At 44.0% G+C, this 22,194-nt stretch overlaps 1 protein-coding gene across 2 annotated transcripts in view; it reads left to right on the top strand.

Annotated features, from left to right (window-relative positions):
• ADPRHL1 (ADP-ribosylhydrolase like 1) overlaps positions 1-22,194 on the top strand; it is a 554,849-nt gene that overhangs the window by 257,904 nt on the left and 274,751 nt on the right. For both annotated transcript variants that reach the window (XM_085622701.1, XM_085622702.1), the window contains exon 3: positions 4,491-4,616. In XM_085622701.1, the coding sequence (XP_085478827.1) occupies positions 4,491-4,616 (126 nt within the window). The remainder of the gene's footprint in view (positions 1-4,490; positions 4,617-22,194) is intronic.

Raw genomic sequence — 22,194 nt, 5'->3', positions numbered from 1 at the left:
GCTGCACAGAACAGAGAGACAAATGGTGTGGGTGGAGTGGATATGTGTAGTGAAATTATGTGGCATGGTGAGCAGTGGAATTATGTGGACAGTAATTATGTGGTACTGAGTGTGGAGTATAAATATGTGGATTAGTATTTTGTGTTGTGGCGTGATATGTAGTGAGTTTAATTATGTGGTGTTCTATTGAATTTTATGGCATCATGGGGAATTTTGTGGTGTGGTTTGTATGTATGTGGTGTGTTGTGTAATTGTGTTGTTGAGTTGAATTATGTGGTTTGTTGTTGAATTATGTTCTGTGGAATGGAAATGTGTGGTAAAGTACAGAATGAAAGTTAATAAAAACACATGGAAATATGTCACTGTTCATCCAAATGAAGCTTAGCTGAAGGTGGAAATTAGCTGCTAAAACAAGCACAAATGCACTTAGTCTTGGATCTAAATAGGCCACCACTGTTCAGTGAACTTGATTCCACATGCATGCACTGGCCTCCTGGGGTCTACCACAGGCCAGCACCCTGACTTCCTTCTCAAAATGCATTCATCGCAGTCAGTCACTCCTGCAAATCCAACATGTGTCTAGACCAGACTGCAAGAAAATAATTCAGCTACCACGTGGCCAACTTAAAAATAATTCCCAAACTACTAAACAATAGCGGCACAGAAGAAAACCTAGGGCGGATACGATATGCAGAAAGGGTGATGTGAGTGGTTACCAGATAGATGTTAAAAGTGTTAATTTTCAGTAAAACATTTGGTGCTTGAGCATTAAAGAACTATTCCATGCTCAAACAGGACTTGGGCAACTGACCGCAACCAACAAGTCCAACTAAGCACTCTTATTGAAACATCCACTCCATCGCCCGCAAACTGCTGGAGACTGATCACCAACCTCCATTCCCATATTATGCACTGAGAACCATTGGGACAGCCTCAGAGCATAGGGTGGTTAAATGGGAAGGAAGGGCTCAGATGTAGGGGCCAGTGAGGTTCCATGAAGAAGTGCATCTTCATGGCCATTCTGAAAGGCAGAGAAATGGAAGAGATCACAGCTGGATTTGAATACTGGGAGTCCAAGACGAGATAAGTATCTATCTCCTTGGCCTATTAAAAATGCAGTTTGGACAGCAGGAGGTTGTAGCAGTGAGGAGCCATATTTTAAAGCAGGACTTACCACTAGCTACTTTGTGGGCACAGGTTGCCATATGTCATACCTGCCTGCAATGAATATATACCAAGTGCAACGAGGTTAGCTGTGTGCAGTAAGTGCAGAAATCCCTGAGCTCTCACATGTTTTGTAAATTGCACTGCCAGGCCGTTTTCACATTACTCCCAGCACACTCACCAATCCTTTCTATTGTGCAAAGGAGTCTTCAGCAGCTCTCCCAGCTCCTCTCTCTGAACCTTGGGTGGTGGGCCCCCTGGCGCTACGGGAGACTCGAGACTGGGGGTCTCTGGCTCATTGCCTCCTTCCAACATGCCTGAGTTTGGAGATCTATTATGGTGGCCTGTCAGTTATTGTGAGTGTGCATGCCATGCTACCAAACACAGTGCATAGCTTTCTGCAGCGGTTACGGAAGGACCGTGCTTCAACCACCCGCTACTATGGTGGCTTTTCAGTTATAAATGAGAAAAAACAAGGACCCCCTGAACAATGGATAGTTCAATTCCTAGGACAGGGACCTGAATAGTAATGACAAAAACTCCTAGGCAATGTCAATAAAGTAAACAAATTACACAATATCTATGACAATAAGAAAACCAAGGAAGACGGAAAAAATATGCTCAAAGTTGTTACTATTTTAATAATTACTTCTCATGTTATTTAAACAAATTATATTTATACAAAACATTTAAAAAATGAAACACAATATTTAACACATTACATGTAATCAATATGTATAAATAAAAGGTTAAAAAGTGGTAATATCTTTATTAACTCAACGTGCGTTTCGGCGTATACAACAGCTTCTTTAGGAAAGCCACACAATTATAGATCCTGTTTCAATGTGATGAGTTCCTAGAGATTAAAACCTGCAACTCCATAGTTGGTGGATGTCTTTAATTCTAATAAATGGCTGATTAAAATGCAATGCACCGAATGTGCAACGATGTCTTATTAATTTTAAAATCAACGGTTTCACGGAAAGGTCTAATGTCTTGCAATAGAAGAAATTCAACGAAGAAACTGGAACAAGCGCTGGATATGTGATAGTGTTCTAAATATGTAGCTCAATAAGCATACACAGTAAAGGACTTATCTGTTAAAAGGAGGCTTCAGGTAGGACCAGGCTAAGAATGGCTGCCGGTGACGCCTTCGGAAAAGAGTATCTACCATGCTACCAAACACAGTGCAGAGCTTTCTGCAGCGGTCACGGAAGGACCATGCTTCAACCATCCGCTACTATGGTGGCTTTTCAGTTATTGCATCTGTGCACGCGCTGCAACCAAACACAAGACAGAGATTTCAGCTGCGGTCACGGAAGGGCTGTGATTTAACTACTCACATTGCAAGGACCTTCTTACACTGTATAGCTTATTTGGTTAAAGCTGTACTTTAAACCCCACCCTGTCTGTAAGAAAGAAATGGAACGTTCTGCACCTAATAAAGGCTCTGTGGAACCGAGTTGATTTTTCCACACAACATGGTTTCTATACAGACTATGCCTAGCTATTTTGGAACACGTTTCTAGTCTTTATCTATTGCATTTCATTCAGAATGGCATTTGCTCAGGTGGGCTGATAAAAATGAAGCAGCGCCCCTAAAGTGGCGCTCGCTGAAGGAAGGACACTCATGGAAAGTCATCAGCTGAGTGAAAGCTGATGCAAATCTAGATGGTGGCTGGATGAAGCGAAAGCAATTACAAAAATAGTTCGCCCAAACAACAGTTGAAGAATGCAGGCGTAAGAAAACTGTACTTGGGCGGTGCTGTTCTGCAGAAAAATGGAAGTGACATATCGCTGCCTACACCAGTTACGAGGTAGCAAAGAGCAACACTGAACTGAACTAATGGTAAGCAGTAGGCAGGAGCAAAGTCCTTTACTGACTACAGCAGATCTTGCAGCCAGCACATGCGTGCTGCCTAAGCTCGACCTAATCACAGCCTTCCATCCTATCTGAGCTTCCGACTGGGCATAAGGGTGAGCCTCACTCTGGCACCTTGTTTGTTCTATCTGAAAGTTGGCAATCGACATGCAGAAGAAATGCTGTGCTGAGGAAAACATGTGGTAAGTTTCCACGTTGTGTGTATGAATGAGAGCATGTTGCTTAGGTGCCTGTCTGAGAGCATGTGCCAAAGTGTGTGTATATGATCATGTGTGTGTTTGTTTGTATGTGTGATCGTTCAGAATTCAACAAAAGAATAGTAAACAATAGGCATGGTGAGCAAATAAATAAACAAGAAGTGCCAATCAGTGGCGGGTGGTAGGGTGGACTTATAAAGTGGTGGGGCATAAAAAAGCCTTAGATTATGACTGAGCAAGACCATGAACAGAATCAGCTAAATGTCATCAGGTGGATTTGGGCATCTGAGGGGATATCTGCCTAAAACAATTTTGAAAAAAAAACTGAACCAAGTTGAGGATTTAAAATCGTAATTATCTTTTCCATTTACAAAAGAAATCTAGAGGGTGGGTGAACAAAACAATTCTATTTCTTGCCTCTTTAGTGTGGGGAATCATATTGGTCAATCAATGTGCACATTGGTGTAACATATTTGAAAAAAATGCCAGCAACACATAAATAGCTATTCAAAGCTCTCAGCTGAAAGGTCATTTTGCTGGAATATACTTACAACATCTCAACAACAGTTTCTTTACATGATAGTCAGAACTCAAATTAGTTAATTTAAGGCTTACATTGGCACCAGCGGTGGCTCCTCCGCTAAGGCAGAGGAGCATTGCTCCACTGCTCTGCGAACAGTCCTAAAAGGAAAACTAAAATGATAACTAACGTCATTATCATTTTAGTTTTCCTTCCTGCTTAGGTGCCGGGAGGGTGGGGCTGAGCTGGCCAGAGCAGGAGCCAGGGGCAGGAGTGTTAGGCTCACCCTAAAGTGAGCAGGATGGTTTGGCTGGCCCTCTTGGGCTGGTCAAACAGTCCTGCGCACTTTGCATGTTCCCCACCAGGCTGCATTACACAGCCTGGTAGGGAACATGCACAGCCTTCCTGTCCCCGTCTGAGCACCGAACCACGGCGCTCAGACCCATCACAATGCTGTGTTGCACCATTATGATTGGCCAGGGGATTCTGGGAGGCCGTGTGCTTCTTGTTGCCGTGCGGAGAAGGCGGCGGAGGTGAGGCGGCAGCCAGCAGCACCCAGGTAAGTAATTTTTTTTTTTATTCCCCCCATCCCACCACCCATGTTTAGTACCACCAGCTGCTGCTAAAAACAGCTAAAAACATCATGGCACAAGCAGCTGAAGCCACACACTTATTTTATATTGGGCACACATTATTTGTAGTGTAAACAATGTGCACTTTTTTGCAGGCTCAGGATTTGGAGCAGCTACAAAAGCCATGTGCATTGGCATGAGATACTGGAAACCTGAGGCATTGGAAAGTCTTATTGAAGTGAGCATTGAATGTGGGCGAATGACTCACAATCACCCAACAGGTAATGCCAGATGAACTTTTAAAAATGCTATCAAGTGTCATGTAAATTGTGCATTATAATGATCATAATGACTATATATTGCCTTGCAGGACTTAATACATACAGATGTGTTTCTTTGTGAGTCAGAATCCATGCCTTATTTTATGCTAGGGTCCATATGGTGAGGGCAAGCTTCAGTATAAAGTGAATTAAGATAAATGCCTTGCGTCATAAACAAGAGTTTCCAGACTGCAGCCTTTTTTGAAGGGCTGTGCTGCCCAATGTGCAGCTTGGATAAGTGGGACAGTGAAGTGAAGTTGCCCTTGATGTGGGCCTTGTCATTATTGAGCACACATCTTGCTAAAACGATATCTTCTTCTGAAATAACCTTTTCGTTTTACAATCACCTTCAGTAATTTAGGGAAGGGTGATGCAATCTAGAAAACAAACGTATTCCATAACTGTGGAGTCACAGGGTGATATGATCATAAATTATGTCTAGAAGGTTGTGAATTCACTTTCCCTCTTTGTTCTTTGTAGTTAGCTGTACCACATGTGTGAGAGCGAATCTTTTCCTTTTAAAAATAAAAACACATTTAAATTGAAAGTGCCAAAGTTCATGCTACATAATATATGTATAATAAATGCAATATTTGTAGTAGGTAACTATACTTAACCATTTGCAAGCATGTAAGAGAAATAATAATGGGCTGATTTAAGTTAGCCTGACTACTGATGCCATAATAACAACAATTTATACATTAGCATTGAAAGGCTGGTTTTTCATGCTGAACTGTTGTTTTGCTCGAGGTGTTTTGTCTCTCCCACTGCAGATGCTGTAACTTTCCAGAAGCCTTCTGTTAGTTAGAGAATAGGCATTTGTTATGTATTAGGCAAATGATACTGAGGTTCTCAGTGGGAGGAGAGGCGATGACAGGAAAGATGACTCATGGGAAAAGCTGTCTGAACCACTAGATGTGGACGAAGTATCTTTGGAAGGACTTGTTTGTGTGATCTGTGGTGAAGACGTAAGAACTAGGGAGTTTACCTGCTCACAGGATTTTCTAAAATCCTATTGCATGCCAAGAACAGGGAATGTATCAATTGTTTCAATTTTTGTTCATACTGATTTCTATCAGCGTGTGTTCCTAGGGTAGAAATTTGGACAATCAAATCACTCTTGTTAGAAATGGGTTTTCTGGTTGGCTAGGGTATGCACCTACGCTAGGCAGAATCTACCACTCTAGTCAGGATAAGGTAATCACATGTCTAAAATAACCACTGCTCACCCCGTACGTAACTTGGCACGAGCAGTCAGGCTTATTTCAGAGGCAATGTGTAAAGCATTTGCATATAACAAACAGTAATACAGTGATAACACTACAAAAGGAAACCAAATCAGTTTTAGAAAAATATCCAATATTTATCTATGTAAAACACAACCCAAAACAATAAAAATCCAATATACAGTGACCCAAATACAAATAAAGCAAAAATAGACTTTATATACAGTTCCTTGAAGTTGATAGCTCTGTCCAGGGCTATCACGGCGTTGTGAACAAACAAATTCAACAGTTCCAGCTGGTCGCTGCGTGACACAGTACCGTTGGAGATGCAGGGCTTCAGACCTTGCGGTGAGCTCCGGAGGAACAGCGTCGGGAGGCGCCGGCTCTGGAAGTTGGGGCTTAAGTTGTCATGCCCTCGAAGTCACACATGTTGCAGGTCAAACTTTGTGAGTTTGAAGTCAGGAGTTGTGGCGTCGGTAGCCATTGGGGCTGCGGTGTGAGGTGGGGCAGTGTGACGTGCTATGCCTTCAGGTCGCGGTAAAGGTAGTGGCTCGGTGACGGTCGGCCAGAGGCACCAGTGACACCAGGGCTGCGGTGTGAACCGTGAACCGGGGTAGTGCTCGTTGCGGTGCTGACAGGTCATGGTGCAGGCAGCGGCGTTGTTGTTGCTGAAGCGCTTTCGTTCATAGACTCAAGGCTGCGGTGCGAGATGGGGCAATGTGGTGTGTGTGGCCCACAGGTTGCATTGCAGGCAGCAGTGTCGGTTGATGAACTGGAGTCGATGGCGCTGGTGTCGGTGGGCCAAGGCTGCGTGTGGGATGGGCCGGTGCGTCGTGTAACATATGAGCGGTGCCCCCAAACCACAGTGCAGGCAGCGGTGGCTGCAGTGTGAAGTAGAGCAGTGTGACGTGCTATGCCTTCAGGTCGCGGTTAAGGCTGTGGCTTGTTGACGGTCGGCCAGTGGTATCGGAGGCACAAGGGCTGCAGTGTCAAGCGGGTAGTGCTCGTTGCGGTGCTGACAGGTCATGGTGCAGGCAGCGGCATTGTCATTGCTGAAGCGCTTTCATTTATAGACTCAAGGCTGTGGTGCAAGATGGGGCAATGTGGTGTGTGTGGCCCACAGGTCGCGGTGCAGGCAGCGGTGTTGGTTGACAAACTAGAGTCAATGGTGCTGGCGTCGGTGGGCCAAGGCAGCGTGTGGGACGGGCTGGTTCTTTTTGTAACTTTTGAGTGGTGCCCCCAAACCACGGTGCAGGCAGCGGCGTTGTCATCGGTGAGACCAGGGCGCAGTGTGAAGCAGGATGGTGATCCATGTTTTTGCACGAGCGATGTCCACAGGTCATGGTGCAGGCTGCGGCATCAGTGATGGCATTGCGCTGACATCGGGAATACCAGTGCGGTGGTGTAAAGTAAGGCGGTATGGAGTGCCCACAGGTCATGGTGCAAGCAGCGACTTGGTGGCAGCATTGGACGTTGTCATCGATAAGACCAGGGTCCAAAGTACGGCGGTGCCCTCTGTGGTACCTTCAGGTCACGATGCCGGTAGCGGCATTGTTAACGGCGTCGGGTTAACTTTTCTCCTCCGTGGCAGCTGAAACATCCAGTTCCAGAAGCCGGTACCCAGGAGATGTTGAAGTCTTTGATTTCCCTGAGACTTCCAACAGGAGGCAAGCTCTACATCAAGCCCTTAGAGATACTTAGAATGCAGAAAAAACAGTCCATTCCTTTCCTTGCTCAAGACAGAAGCAGCAAATGCAGGACAACCCCACAAAGCAACAACAGCAAAGGGGAGTACTCCTCCTGGTAGCTCTTCCAGCTCTTCTTACTGGCAGGTTCCTTAGTCCAGCAGTAATTTAAATTTCTGGGGTCAGGGCCCTAATATTTATACCACATTTTCCTTTGAAGTTGGCACACACAAAGTTCTTCTGACACACATAAACCAGTTCAGCCTGGCTCAGGCCCGGTTCACCACAGGAGGTGGAGACAGCTTTGTGAGAGGCAGCCACAGTCCATTCAGGGGCAAGCAACAACTCTTCCCACTACTCTAAATGCAGCCAGGTCAATTCAGTCTAGCTATGAGTCACACAGGAAAGGCAGGACACACCTTCCCCTCCCCCTGTGTCTGTCTAGTGTGAATGCACATCCCCTGCTCCTGTAACTCTAAACCTAGAAAGGGAATACACAAATAGCAGAGGCACATAGGATGGTTAAGCAAGAGAATGCCCACTTTCTAAAAGTGGCATTTTCAAACACATAATATAAAAATCATCTTCACTAAAAGATGTATTTTTCAATTCTGAGTTCAGTAAACCTAAACTCCCTTCCTCTATCTTGTCCCAATGGAAAGTTAAGCTTGTAAGTTGTTACAAAGCAACTCCTTTGATAGCCTATAGGACAGATAGCCTTGCAATAGTGAAGAAACGAAATACACAGTCTGTCACTATCAGGACATGTAAAATACACCGGTTCATGTCCTCCTTTTCACATACACTGTGCCCTGCCCATTGGGGTGCCTTGGGCCTACCTTAGGGGTGCCATACATGTAAGAAAAGGGAAAGTTTGGGCCTGGCAAGTGGGTGCACGTGCCAGGTCAACATGGCAGTAATAACGGCGCGTAGACACTGCAGTGGCAGGTCTGAGACACGTTTGAAAGGCTACTTGTGTGGGTGACACAAACAGTGCTGCAGGCCCACTAGTAGCATTTGATTTATAGGCCCTGGGCACACACAGTAGACTGTACGTGGGACTTAGTAGTAAATCAAATAACCCAATCTTGGAAAACCAATCATAACACAATTTACATGGAGAGCATATGCACTTTTGCACTGAATAGCAATGGTAAAGTGCCCAGAGTCCTAAAACCAATGGAAAATAGGTTAAAAACAGGAGGCCAAAAAGTCTGGGGGTAAACAGAAAAAAACAAGTCTAATAACTCTGGACTCTCTTACTGAGATCTGTAGGGTTACCTCTGTTAAGGAGAGATTTCCTTTGTAGCCCAGTGTTACTTTCTAAAGATGTCTGCTCATTTATAGTGGAGAATACTTTCCAGCTTAAAATTCCCTTTGTTTAATTGCGAAAGCTTCATACTAATGCATCTTATTCTTTCATTAGAACTCATTTGGTGTCTGGACTGACACCTTTTGGTAAGAAAACCCTTTAGCTCACGCCAACTCTCTTCATTGATTGTTATGGAACCCCAAATGGACATCACTGTTCATGATATTTGATGTATAAGATTGCTCCTTTCAACTTCTCCTTGTCAGCAAACAAAGGTCCATACGACCAGTGGCGGGGATTATTTAATGATTAGACCTGAAGACTGAGATACAAAGATCCCACACCGTCACATGCATCTCTGATATATTTTACTGGAATTGTAACTGTATCTGTAGATGAATAGTGCACTTGCTGTCCTCGAGCTCGCCTTTGATCCTGCACAGGGAACTTAAACTTTCAAATATCAGTGACCTGGCTAAGTTGGTGCCACTTTCATTAGGGATTTGCATCTGGTCTAACCGCAAGATGATGGTTAACATGGAAATTATTAAGGATTGCTTGGATTTAGATCATTGATATGCCATACCATGGTTTGCCTATGTATGCAAAATGTGTGGTGTCTTAAACGTATTAAGTTTGTTTGATTACCCGGACAGAATAAGGAAATCGAATAAGAAAATGACCAAATTGTTGTTTTTAGACCATTGTCCCTCCCAGATAAAAGTGAAACGAATAAGAAGACAGTGAAATTGTATTATGAGTTCCATGAATTTTAAAATGTTATTTTGTATCTCACCTTACCTTAGTCATAGTGGAAAAGGTCTCTTTTTCTCCATTTTAGGGCTGGCACTTGGTGCAGCTTCTGAGTTTTCCGGGGTTAGGCACACAGGGGGTGCCTTCAGAGACAGTCTGTCCCTGCAACAAACATTCAGAGCATTCCTTGATGCACTTTATGTTTTACTATACCTACTTCAAATTATATTTTAAAGCCTTTGTAAAACAGATTTTAAAACAGTTAGGCTTTAGGAACAGTAAGGATGCATTGTTTCATCTCCTTTTGCTAAATACTGATGAAGTGTGTCAAGGGGTTTGTGCCTTCTTAAAAGCTGCAGTAAAATCAAAGAGATCTATGGAGGGTTAAGAGGATGTACTAACCTTTTTTAGTGCATCAGAATGATCAGCACACACAGTTTACCATTTATAAACATATAGGGCCTCATTACGATGTCGGTCAGAAAGCATTCCGACCGACTCGGTGTCGGAATGGCTTCCGACCTAATCGGATTCGGGTAGTCCGACCGACCGATTACGATGTTTCCAAACATCGTTCGGTCGGACGCCCAATGACTTCAATGGGAGCCTGTGTTCCAACCAACAACACAGGCTCCCATTGAAAAAGGGGTGGTTGCAGAAAACCATGCACCCTGTGGCGGGCACCTCATGGTGCCTCCCACACCATGCTTGGTTGGAAAGAGGGGACCCATGGGTAACCCCATGGGCCCCAACCGGAGTTTTCCGGTTGAAGGGGGGCCTGGTACAGGCCCCCAAATTTGGATTTTGACAGCCGATCTGTGTCGGACTAACCGATTCAGAAAGGCTGTCTGAAATTGACATCATAATGCATCGATCAGAAATGCAGTCCATCGACCTGTACGATTTGGCCCCGACCGATGCCAATAGGACCTGAGTCAGTTTCCGACTATTGTAATTGGTTGGTCGGATGTGTTTCGAGTCAGTTGGAAACACGGGTTCCGAATCTGATTTGGACAAACCGAATGCCATTCGGAGCCTTTCAGACTGACATCGCAATCTGCCCCACAAAGTTCATTATTTGAGACATGGGATGCACAAACTTCATTCCATGTGTTTTTCCTTTTTTCAAGAAATTCTTTACTCAAGTCTTCTTTAAAATTGTTTTTTTTTCTAAATGTACCCTTTTTTAGAGAAGGCATTGTCTGCATGTTTATCTGTTTTATTGGCATATTGGAATGGGAGCCTTCAAGGGTGGAGCAAAAGATCTCAACTAGAAACAAATGACTTAACTGCAGGCTGACTATTAGAAAACCCCTTAAACAAACAAACAACAAAGAGCTCACACTCTTTAGTGATGCCCCAATTTTCCACAAATGCCTTGACTGCTGCCCACTGAATTCTCATACAGGCTACCTTCAAATCAAATGAGAATCATTCTTGAAGAAAAGATAAAACCTCTAAACCTTCAGAAAAGAAAGGATCAAGTTGTATAGCCTCACACCACTATCTGAAAGACCCCCAGTGGCGGGAATAGGATGTTGAAGTACATTGTTTGTTTCCTAGGAGATTGAACAGTGATAGCTAGTTTTATTGACCATTCTTGTCATTGCAATCTATCTGCTCAACATCCAGGCCTTTAAGCACACATCAAGAAGAGCATCCTGAGGTAGAATTGGAAACACTACTGAGTTCTGAAGCATGCACTCGGGACACACCTTCATCTGTATTATCAAAGGAAACCAAAAAGACCAAGCTCAAAAAGGAGCAATCAGAGTAACCTTCGCTTTTTAGCTACTCATCCTGGGAAGATATGTCAAGCTCAAACTCAGAGAGAATGGGGGCAATGTATTAAATACTCCCCTGCAGCCATGGGCATTCTCTTCCGGAAATCAGAAGCACATTCTTCTGAGAGTAAAATAGATTAAATACATCTATCACACACAGGAGATCCACAGTTTTGGTGTATTTCGGAAAACAGACAAGGATCAACTGATAATTTAGTGATATATGAAAAACCCTGCTGAGAAGATCAATTTTCTTGTTCTGCATCCCCATTATTTGAAATGTAGGCTGTGATTTCAGGTGTCTATCTTCCCACTTGAAAGTTGTTCCTTGGAATCAGACACTTCGATCTTGTTCCCCTCTACATGTTGATATAAGCTTTTGCTGTCATTGTCTTTTCAAACAAAAACAGCTTTACATTTCAACAGAGGTGCAAACCCCCTTAAGCTAGCCTTAAGGCTTCCAATTCCCTCCAACTGGAGAAATGAACCCTTTCAAGAAGTGACAACTGTTCTTGCAGTGACACCTCCTGCATCCACACACTACAACCTATCTTGTGCACATCTGTGGTTATAATCCTTAGTGCAAGAAGAACTAAGGGAACTCCTCTCAACACATTCACTGAATCTAAACACCAAAGCTATTATGCCAGAATAATCCAGACTCTCCGGAGACCATACAGAGAGAATATGATTCATCATCACTTCAAGATGAAAACTTACCCATGGCACTAGGTTCAAAGTTGAAGCTGTTTCTCTTTAGATTTACACCATGAGCTCACAGATGCAGCCTCCAGGGTGAAATCTTTTTCAGAAATGTGTTCTCTGGAAGACAAAGCATCCCTAACCATGTCTGGAATCCGGCTCCAATCAAAACTTGGTGGCTCATTTATGAAGAAGACAATCAATACAGCATATTCCGGTCCTTTCCAAAGTGCTGCCGCCCTTTTGGCTGCCTAGTGCCAATGCAGGCACCCTTACACTATGGTGCAAGCGTGCCAGTGTTGCATGCAGAATTTTTTTGTACAGTAATGGACACCTTCCTGCACAACAACAATCCTGGAAGGCATATTCCTCTTTATATGTGTGCTGCAGAATGCCTCGTTACGCCTCCCCTGGGAAGGCAAAACATGTTGGCACATTACCAGGTTTGCACTTTTTTGTAAATCTGGGAATGCATCAAAATCTTTGCGTCGTGCATATACCAGGTTGTGTGCTGCAAATGCGACGCAAGCCTCTCATAAATATGCCCCTAGATCCAGAATGAATACTTGTCTCAATTTATTAGAAAACCATGCTCCCTCAACATTTTCAGAGCTATCTCTCTGTCCTGGGACACTTGAGGCCTGGTTTGAGAATTAATCAATCAATCAGCCAGATGTGTGTGGAAGAAAATTCTCTTCTTGTGCAAGTCTGCCACCAGAATCTTGGTGAAGACTCTGCAAGCCAATTTTAGCCTGAATGGGAAAAAACAGAACTGGGAATGCCGATTTTCCAGAGCAAATCTCAAAAATCTCTCATGACTTAGAAAAATGGGCACATGCAGATAAACATCCTGAAGATCTACTTTAATCAGACAGTCTCCTGGAAGCCTTTCGATAATTAATTTCAGCAGGCAATCCTTCTTAAAATTAATTGATCTTGATCTATGAGTTGGTTGCATTCAGATTGAGTAATGGTTTGCATCCTCCAGACTTTTTATCTAATAGAAACAGGACTAAATTAAAAACCCTGACCTTGCTCTAGAAGACATGATAGTTTTATGTCTCCTTTCCTAAAAAAATGAACTCCCTTCCTACAGGGTGTCTGCATGCATTGAAGTTGTTCTTTGGAATAGGAGTATGGATGTATCACAAATTTGAAGGTAAAGATTCAAATTCTTTTTTTTTTTGCATACATTTTTATTTTGTTTTGTAAGTGACAACATTCAGTGCCGGGAAAGATAACGGAATCATATCCTGTCACATATTCAGCATCCATTGATTGGTCTGTGACATCCATTTACCATATGTTCCATAAATGCTGAATTCTGCATCCTAATGGAAGACCATCCCATCTTGCCAGGACCTCTGATCCTTTTGCCTTAGTACCTGGGTCCCTGCATTGACTTCTTTTAATTTTTGTTAGTTTGAAATCACTTTCTCCTAGAGAATCCTGAATAGGAATGTTCCTATGATTACCCACAAAAAGAGAAAAATAATGAATTCCCTTTATATGGCAAGGTGTTTCCTGTCGCTGAAGGATTTAGAAACCACTTGCTCAATCTGGTCTCAAGTGTTTTGTTCCTAAAAAATGAAATTTAAGAAATTAAGAATTCTCAGATGTATATGTTTTTCAATCTCTTAGCCATGTGTGAAGTATGGCTAGAATTGATACCACCAAAGCCATTGTTCATGCTCTGATTAAATCACATTATATATCAGAAAGATATCTGTCTTGTTTCTCCATTTGCACCAGCAACTCTAACCAGGCTTCTGCTTCCTGCATTGCACCAGTGAGTATTTCAAAATCTTTACTGAGGATTGAGCTGTGTATACAGCATACGTGCCTGCATGGAGTGCCAAATTATTTCCAACAAATTATTATTTCATTGCATTTTCAGTATTCTTGCCAACCTGGCCTTATGGGGTGCAGTTTTCAGGGCTGACTAAAGTGCATCCTGTTAGCTTTTCCAGAAGCAAAACAACATAGTGTGAAGAAGAATTTCTTCAGCATTCTCCAAGATGTACATTCTCTGTAGAAATCATGGAATATTAAAGTGCTCCAAGTCCTCCCATTCTCTGAAAATGAAACCCTTAATTTTGTGATGCAAAGCAAGAGACAGCAATGAAGGTCTATCACACTGCTGAAACAGACCTTGAGAATCTTCAAGATGAGGAACATCTGAACATCTGAAAATCCTATGTTTTCTTGGATATAATCCAGCACAATGGTACTTTTCTCTCTTCTAATACATTTGCCGGAGCTGGAAGTACCTGGCACCAAATCAAAGGCTTATGATGAAGTATTATGATCATCATGTCTTTTAGAAAGAACATGGTGTATCTTCCTTTTTTTAATCTTTTCTCTGCCAAAACATTAGACCGTGATTCCTAAATCATAGCCTGTATGTCTTTTGCTGACATGACTTCAGGGGAAGTGTGGCTAGGAACTGCAGAAGAATGTTTAATAGTACTCTGGCTACACTTACCTCCATTACCTTCAGAATGTTTACAAATACTCTAGCTACACTTTCCTCCATCATCTTCAGAAGACAGGGCAGAAGAACATGCTATCTATTGGAGTTCTTTTCCCTTCCATGATTATCAACAGAATGACTAATCTCTACTACTTTGTCAGCAAAGAAATTTAACAAGAGAGCTGGGTTACACATCTTTCAATCAGGAAGTAATTGTTAACTATTATTCAATCAAGACATACCTCGATCCAGCCCCCCCCCCGCCCCCAGTGGCTGTCTGAAGAGAATGGCACATACCCAACCCCTGTCACTCCAAAGCCAGACACTCAATCCACAACCCAGTAGAGGCACACAGGATGGCTAAACAAGAAAATCCCTACTTTCTAAAAGTGTTATTTTTAAACACAGAACATAAAAATCAATCCCTACTGAAAGATGCATTTCTACATTCTGAGTGCAGGTATACTAAACTCAATTTCTATATCTTGATATACTCGAATAATGTTACCCAGTACTTCCCATTCTATCGTATGGGACAGATAGCCTTTCAATATTAAAAAACGAAATATACTGTATTTCACTATCAGGACATGCCACCCACACCAGTACATGTCCTACCTTTCAAATAAACTTGGACCCTGGCCATAGGGGGAACCTTTTTTTTCATAGGGGTGACCCACATGTATTAAAAGGGAAGGCTAGGGCTTGACAAGTGGGTGCACTTGCCAAGTCGACATGGCTGTAAAAACTAAGAGCAGGCACTGCACTGGCAGGTGTGAGAACCCTTTGAAAGGCTGCTTGTGCGGGTGGAACAAACAGTGCTGCAGGCCCAATAGAAGCATGTGATTTAGAGGCCATGGCATTCTCAGTGCACATTACTAGGAACTTAATCAAGTATGCTAATCATGGAAACATTGATTCATACTCCAATTTGCAATAGGAGCACTTGCACTTTAACACTGACCAGCAGTGAGACAGTGCGCAGAGACACTAAACCAGCAAACCTTCCAGAGAAGGGCATTCCTTCTGGTCCCTGCAGAATTCTTCACTGGCGGGACCAACTTCTTACTGCCTATACGTTGAAAGTAGGGAGAACTACCCAATCTCTTCGGAGTTCTCTTCACTTAGGCGGTAGAACCTGGACAGACCATCAAGGTTGGTGTGTTCTGTGCCAGGGCAGAGTTTCACCGTGAAGTCCATTCCCTGTAGGGAGCTGGACCACCTCAGAAGCTTTGGGTTCTCACCTTTCATTTGCATTAACCATCTGAGAGGCCTGTAGTCTGTCTGATCTCTGAAGTGAGTCCTAAACAGGTAGGGTCTTAGCTTCTTCAGTGCCCAGACCACAGCCAAAGCTTCTCGTTCTATGGCACTCCAGCTCTGTTCCCTGGGGAGTAGTCTCCTGCTAAGGAAGACTGCAGACTGGTCTAGGCCCTCATCGTTCAGTTGTGAGGGCACCGCTCCCACACCATGCTCGCTCTGAAGTGTCAGTCTGCACTACGAATTTCTAGGAGAAGTCATGTGCCTTGAGCACGGGTGCCATGCACATGGCTGCCTCCAGGGCATCAAAAGCTTTCTGGCAAGCATCAGTCCAGATCACCTTCTTGGGCTGCTTCCTGGAAGTCAGCTCTATGCAGGGAGCAACAATTGTGCCATAGCCCTTGACAAACCTCCTATGGTAGCCAGTGAGACCTAAAAAGGCACTCACCTCTGTCTGGGTCTTGCAAGCTTGAGAGGTTTTAATCTTAGGCTGTAGGGGCTCCACCTGGCTGCTTCCTAATTGATGCCCTAAGTACACCACAGATCCCTGCTTGATCTGGCACTAACTAGCCTTAACCGTGAGGCCTGGCCTCTGCAGAGCCTTAAACATTTCCCAGAGGTGTTGCAAGTGTTCTTCCCAGCTGGAACTGAACACTGCAATGTAGTCCAGGTAGACAGCACTGAAATCCTACAGCCCAGCTAACACCTGGTTGACCAACCTCTGAAAGGCAGCTGGGGCATTCTTCAATCCAAGGGGCATCACCCGAAACTGGTAATGCCCCTCTGGGGTTGAAGATGCTGACCTTTCCTTGGCCCCCTGTTATGGCAATCTACCAGCACCCAGACATCAAATCAAATTTGCAGAGGAACTTGGCAGCTCCCAACCGATCAATGTGCTCATCAGCTCTGGGGATGGGGTGCGCGTCAGTCCTGATGACAGCGTTGAGCCCAAAGTAGTCCACGCAAAACTGCAGTTTCGGAGTGGCACCGGGTGGATCAGCCTTTGGCATCAAGAACACTGGGTTGGCCCAAGGACTGTTGGAGGGCTCAATCACCCCTAACGCCAACATCTTAGAGACCTCCTCTTCGATGCTGGTTCTGACCAGGTCAGTTAACCTGTAAATCTTCCCAGGACGCTGTCACCAGTGTCCAAGTCATGGGTACACCAGTGAGTAACACCTGGGGTCAATGAGAACAGCGAAGCGCACAGCCCCAAAAATTGGTGACAGTCGCTCTGCTGCTCTGGAGTCAGTGCAGGGGAGAGGATCACACCTTCCACTGACCCATCATGCTCATTGGTAAACAGGAGGTCAAGGAGAAGTTCACTTTCCTCTTCCACCTCATAGGACCCATTCTCATAGGTCACCAAGAGCATGCTCACTTCAGACCTCTCAAAGTGAGGCTTGAGGCGGTTCTTCACATGGAGGACCCGTATAGGGTTTGTGGGAGTCTATAAATTCACCATTACTTTTGTGCTCCACCACCTAAAAGGGCCCAGTCCACTTGTCCTGCAAGGCACGAGGTTCGACTGGGGCCATGACCCACACTTTTTGGCCAGGCTGAAACTCTACCAGCCTGGCATTCTGGTTGTACCAGAGTTTCATTTCCTCCTTTCATTCTTCCTGGTTCGCCTGAGCGAGTTTCTTGAAGTGTGAAGTTTGGTTCCTGAAGGCCAGCATGTAGCTAAATACATCCTGGCTAGTTTTCCTGGGAGCTGTTCCCAGCCTTCCTTGACCAAACCGAGAGGTCCTCTCACAGGGTGCCCATACAGAAGCTCAAAGGGACTGAACCCTGATGACTTCTGTAGTACTTCCCTTTATGCAAAGAGAAGGCATGGTAAGAGGACGCCCTACTTATACCTCATGGGTTCTTTCAGATCCTTGATCATGCCCTTTAAGGTGTGGTTGAAGCTGTCCACCAAACCATTACCTTGTGGGTGGTAAGGAGCGGTGAACTTGTAGGTCACACCACACTTCTCTCACAGGGATGTCATATACTTGGATATGAATTTCGTTCCATGGTCAGATACCACATCTCTGGGGAAGCCCACATGGGAAAAGATCCCCATTAATGCCCAGCGCACCACTGGCCCCATTGTTGTCCTAAGTGGGATAGCCTACAGGTATCGGGTGGAATGGTCCACCAAGACCAGGATGTACCTGGTGCCCCTGGCTGTCTTGAGATCCAGTGGCCCCACAATGTCACCCTTTCAAAAGGGTTGGAGTGGAACCTTACACTTCCTCCCACTCTTACCATTTGCCCACCAAATTCGGCAAGACCTACAATGTGCATCTGACTGCCTTCACATTTGGGGCCAAAAGAAGCAGGTGACAATCCTGTCTAAGATCTTGTCCCACCTCAAATGTCCTGCAAAGGCACGTCATGAGCCAGACCCAGTAGGAAGGTCCTGAAGCGCTGGGGTACCACCAGCACACAGGCTGACCCAGGTTTAGCGTCCTTAGGCTCACTGTATAGGAGACCATTCTCCCAGTAGATCCAGTGTGATCCAGACTGATCACCAGCTACCTGGTTTGCAGCCTGCTGCTGCAAACCCTCAAGGGATGGGCATTCCTTCTGCTCCCTGCAGAATTCTTCCCTGGTGGGACCACCTTCTTGCTGCCAATGGTAAGCTCAGATAAGTCCACAGTTCATCTACCTGCTCCCCTGTAGGTACCCGGGCATACCCCTCAAGGTCAGACTCCTCCCAGACAGCAGGGAGAAAGTGCACAGAGACACTAAACCAGAAAAAAACAGAGTTAAAACCAGGAGGTCAGAAAGCAAACAACAGGGGAGCAAGTCAAAATATGCCAGGTCTAACAAGGTCAAAGAGTAATTTCTGAACCAGCCTCTTGCTTACCTTCTACTGAGAGTCCAAAGGTTTACATGCATGGAAGTGCTGGGGATTTTTACGTGGTTTGTCTCACTCCCTTTTCCACCTTGTTTGCTTTCTTCTCTCTTTGTCATTCTGTTTGCATTTTCAGTGCAAGTTTCCTTTCTTTTAGGTGTCACCTACAGAGAACTTTTAGCTACAATACCAATACTTACAGTGGCTTTTGGATCAGCCCGTTGTTTATCATTGGTTGGATTTCTTGTCAGTTTCATTTTCTACCTTCTTAATTGATTGCCTTCTTTCCATTTCTTATATTTAACCCTTCCGTTGTGCACAACTTCTTAGTCATCCTTTTGATTGGATTACGTGTATCCTTCCATGGCTCACGTCGAGGAACTTTGAGCACTCAGCGATGTGCATGTTTTTTCATACTTTCTTTCTCATATGTTGCTTCCTGTTTTATATCCCCATCCCACATGCTGTCAGTGTTGCTCCCCACATCTCACAACTCATCTGTAAAAGCACAGCAAAAGGTATATTTTTGCCAGGCTTTAAGTAAAGAACAGACTTTACTGAATTGTTTTTATTGCCTGTGTCCCATATGTTGCATTAAAGGCCAAGCTTTGGCACACAGAGACAGCATTTAAGGCACTAAAGGAGGGTTGCAGTGCTGCACTACCATAGCTGGAAGGATAAGGGAGAAGCAGTAAATATAGAAATGCAATGAGATCCATATTGCGTTGTCCAGACAAGGATACTTTTAATATTTGTGAATTTAGACAAGAACAATAAAGTGGAAACACAAACTCTGCAACAATAAAAACAAGAAAAGGAACAAGGGTTCAGTCATATCTTACTGCTTGGAAGAAGAATCATCAAAATTGGCAAGCACAAATAAAGACAAACACCATAGCTCAATTCAGTGATACATATGATAGTGTCAAGGTGTCAAAGAGTCGACGACATTTCGATCCCATACATGGAATGCCGGGATCATCCTCAGGACATCAAGTTACATGCCTGAGATTGATGCCAACTGCAGGGAATGGTTAGTCCCACAGTGGAATTGGAGAAACTAGGAGGCAAGCATCCCATTGCATGCCCCTTTCACGCAAAGTGATACGTAAAAAGGGGTTGTATTTACAAGGCCATGAAAAATCATGCAGTGTGGCTTTGCGTGACCTTGTAAATATGGCCCAGCACACAGCACCATCAGAGCGTCAAAAAAAGGGAATCTCTGGTGGTGCTGAGGTGCTTGTAAATATGCCCCAAAGTTTTTAAGGTGTAGTTATTAGTAGACATTCTCATCGCATCAGAAAGAGATTAGGGGCAGGGGAAATCAGTGGAAATGATGGCGTCCCTCAACATTTTGAACCGGTGCACCACTGAGGTTGGGATTGCACCATGCTTTGTGTGCATGTATTCAAATCCTTTATAAATAGGTTGGCACCAGTATGCCTGTCGAGCGCATTGGGTCAGAAGTACTAATAGGTTTAACAGTCACAAACAGTTCTAATCACTGTTTGCTGCTGCAAAAATATTTTTAACAATGCACTAAAGCCCCTTTAGTTGTTAGTACATTTTGACCAACTCCTATAATAACTTTGCGACTCAATGCTGAATCGCTATTTGGAAAGGGTGTTTTGTAGACGCCCCTTCAAAACAGCAATTCGGTATGATATGTGTCAATGTTTTGTGACCAAACTCTGGTTGCAAAACATTGAGAAATGACTGACTCACGAGTTATAGTGATAAGGCTTTCATAAAAGGAAAGGGTCCTCTTGTAATGCCTTCTCTTTTGTGAATGTAAAAAAAAAGTTTGTTTGGGTAGGCAATGGTCCAGAGAACCCTTTCCAACTGTCAAACAAAATTTTGTACAAAAAGAAAATGTTCATCTTAAACGCAGCCTTGTTTCCTTTAAGGAAAATGGGCTGCATTTAAAAAAAGTCTACTTTGTTAAAAGGGAATCGCATACATGGTGGTTTCCTGACCTTCCAGGAGACAACCATCTCTGTGATGCCCACCAAGCAAACGGAGTCCCAACTAGCGGCAGCTCCTCCACTAGGGTAGAGGAGCGTCGCCCCCCCCCCCCCCGCTACGAGTACAGCAAACTTGAAAAATAAAATGGTTTTGTTACCATTTTATTTTTTACTGCTGCCAGCCTGAGCTGAGTGTGAGGGACAGGCTACTGCAGCTGATTGGAAGCAAGGAGGAGTGGTGGACACTTCAGTTTGAAGTGCGCATGCTGGTTTGGCCGGCTGTCTTGCAATGACCAGCCCGACGTGCACACTTTAAACCTCTCCAACACTAGCTGTTTAGACAGGCGGTGGGGAGCAGACACAGGCCCCAAGTGCCTAAAGGAGTGCCGAGCCAGCCGACTCCAACCAACCCCGGTACTTCTCTCATGCTAGGTATTATTACTAAAAGCATAAGAGCAGAGTTTGGATTTGTTAGGGGAGTTGGCACTTAGACCATGCTATTAACACTGTTAATAATGAGCCACGATTGAGAACTTTGGCACTGACACTAAAGGCATTGCTGGTTTCTCACAGTGCCTGTCAGTGGGCTAAAATTATTGCTTTGATTGGCCTACCACTCATTAATGTCACCTGCCGCCACTGGTTGCAATTTGTGAACTACCTAACTAATATTAATGAGTTAGGGCGGATTATTATTCACTTTGGTCCTTAATTTTATGAACTAACCCATTAAGACATAGGTTGGTTTGTAAAATTCCTTCCTGGTCGAAAAGATACTGGCCCCAAAATGTGACCTTATTTTTACGACCTGATCTTCCTAAATCTGGCCCATAGTTACCTAAGCTGTGGTTGCACTGCTCTAAAAACATTGTCTTACTAGGATAGGGCTATTTCTCAATATATAGAAAACCACAGAATCAACACAAACAACCGATCTCCAAGTGGCAGCAGCAGGACTTTCAGGATGCTGGTGCGGAATATAACCTAAGTGAGAATGGTGACTAGTAATGCTAACAAATAAATAAATACAATTAGTAAGTATTAGTAGTATACATTACATACATCTGACATTCATACAGTACATGCATATCTGTTATCTACCATAATTGAACAAAGTCAAAAGCCTGCCTCCAAATTGTAGTTTATATTAAGTATTACTGAAGAGAAAACAAGCTGTGAGCCTTTGTTTCCCCTTCATTGCATTGGCATCTAGATGTTGGGCTCCAGATAGCTCCCAGCCAACATCATTCTCGAATGAAATGAGGAGTAATGGCCCTTTAACTTCAGCCTTTGTTTTGGGCCAGCTCAAGGTGAAGATAAGAAACGTTGCTGCTCCGAACAGAAAGCAGACAGTGTGCAGGTGTAGTTGAATTGTGTTCCGTTATTGGCAAATTACACGTGACAAATTCAGCATATTTCACTGGGGCCACACGAATCCCTGACCTGACTCAATAATAGCTGCCGGATCAGGGATTCCGCAGGATTCCCCTTTATTCCAGCACTGGCTTCATTTTATGCACAACACTTTTTGGCATTTA

This window comes from Triturus cristatus, chromosome 8 (genome assembly GCF_964204655.1).
Source record: "Triturus cristatus chromosome 8, aTriCri1.1, whole genome shotgun sequence".
Classification (NCBI taxonomy): domain Eukaryota; kingdom Metazoa; phylum Chordata; class Amphibia; order Caudata; family Salamandridae; genus Triturus; species Triturus cristatus.
The sequence above is the reverse complement of the archived record's forward strand: the minus strand, read 5'-3'. Positions and strand labels throughout refer to the sequence as shown.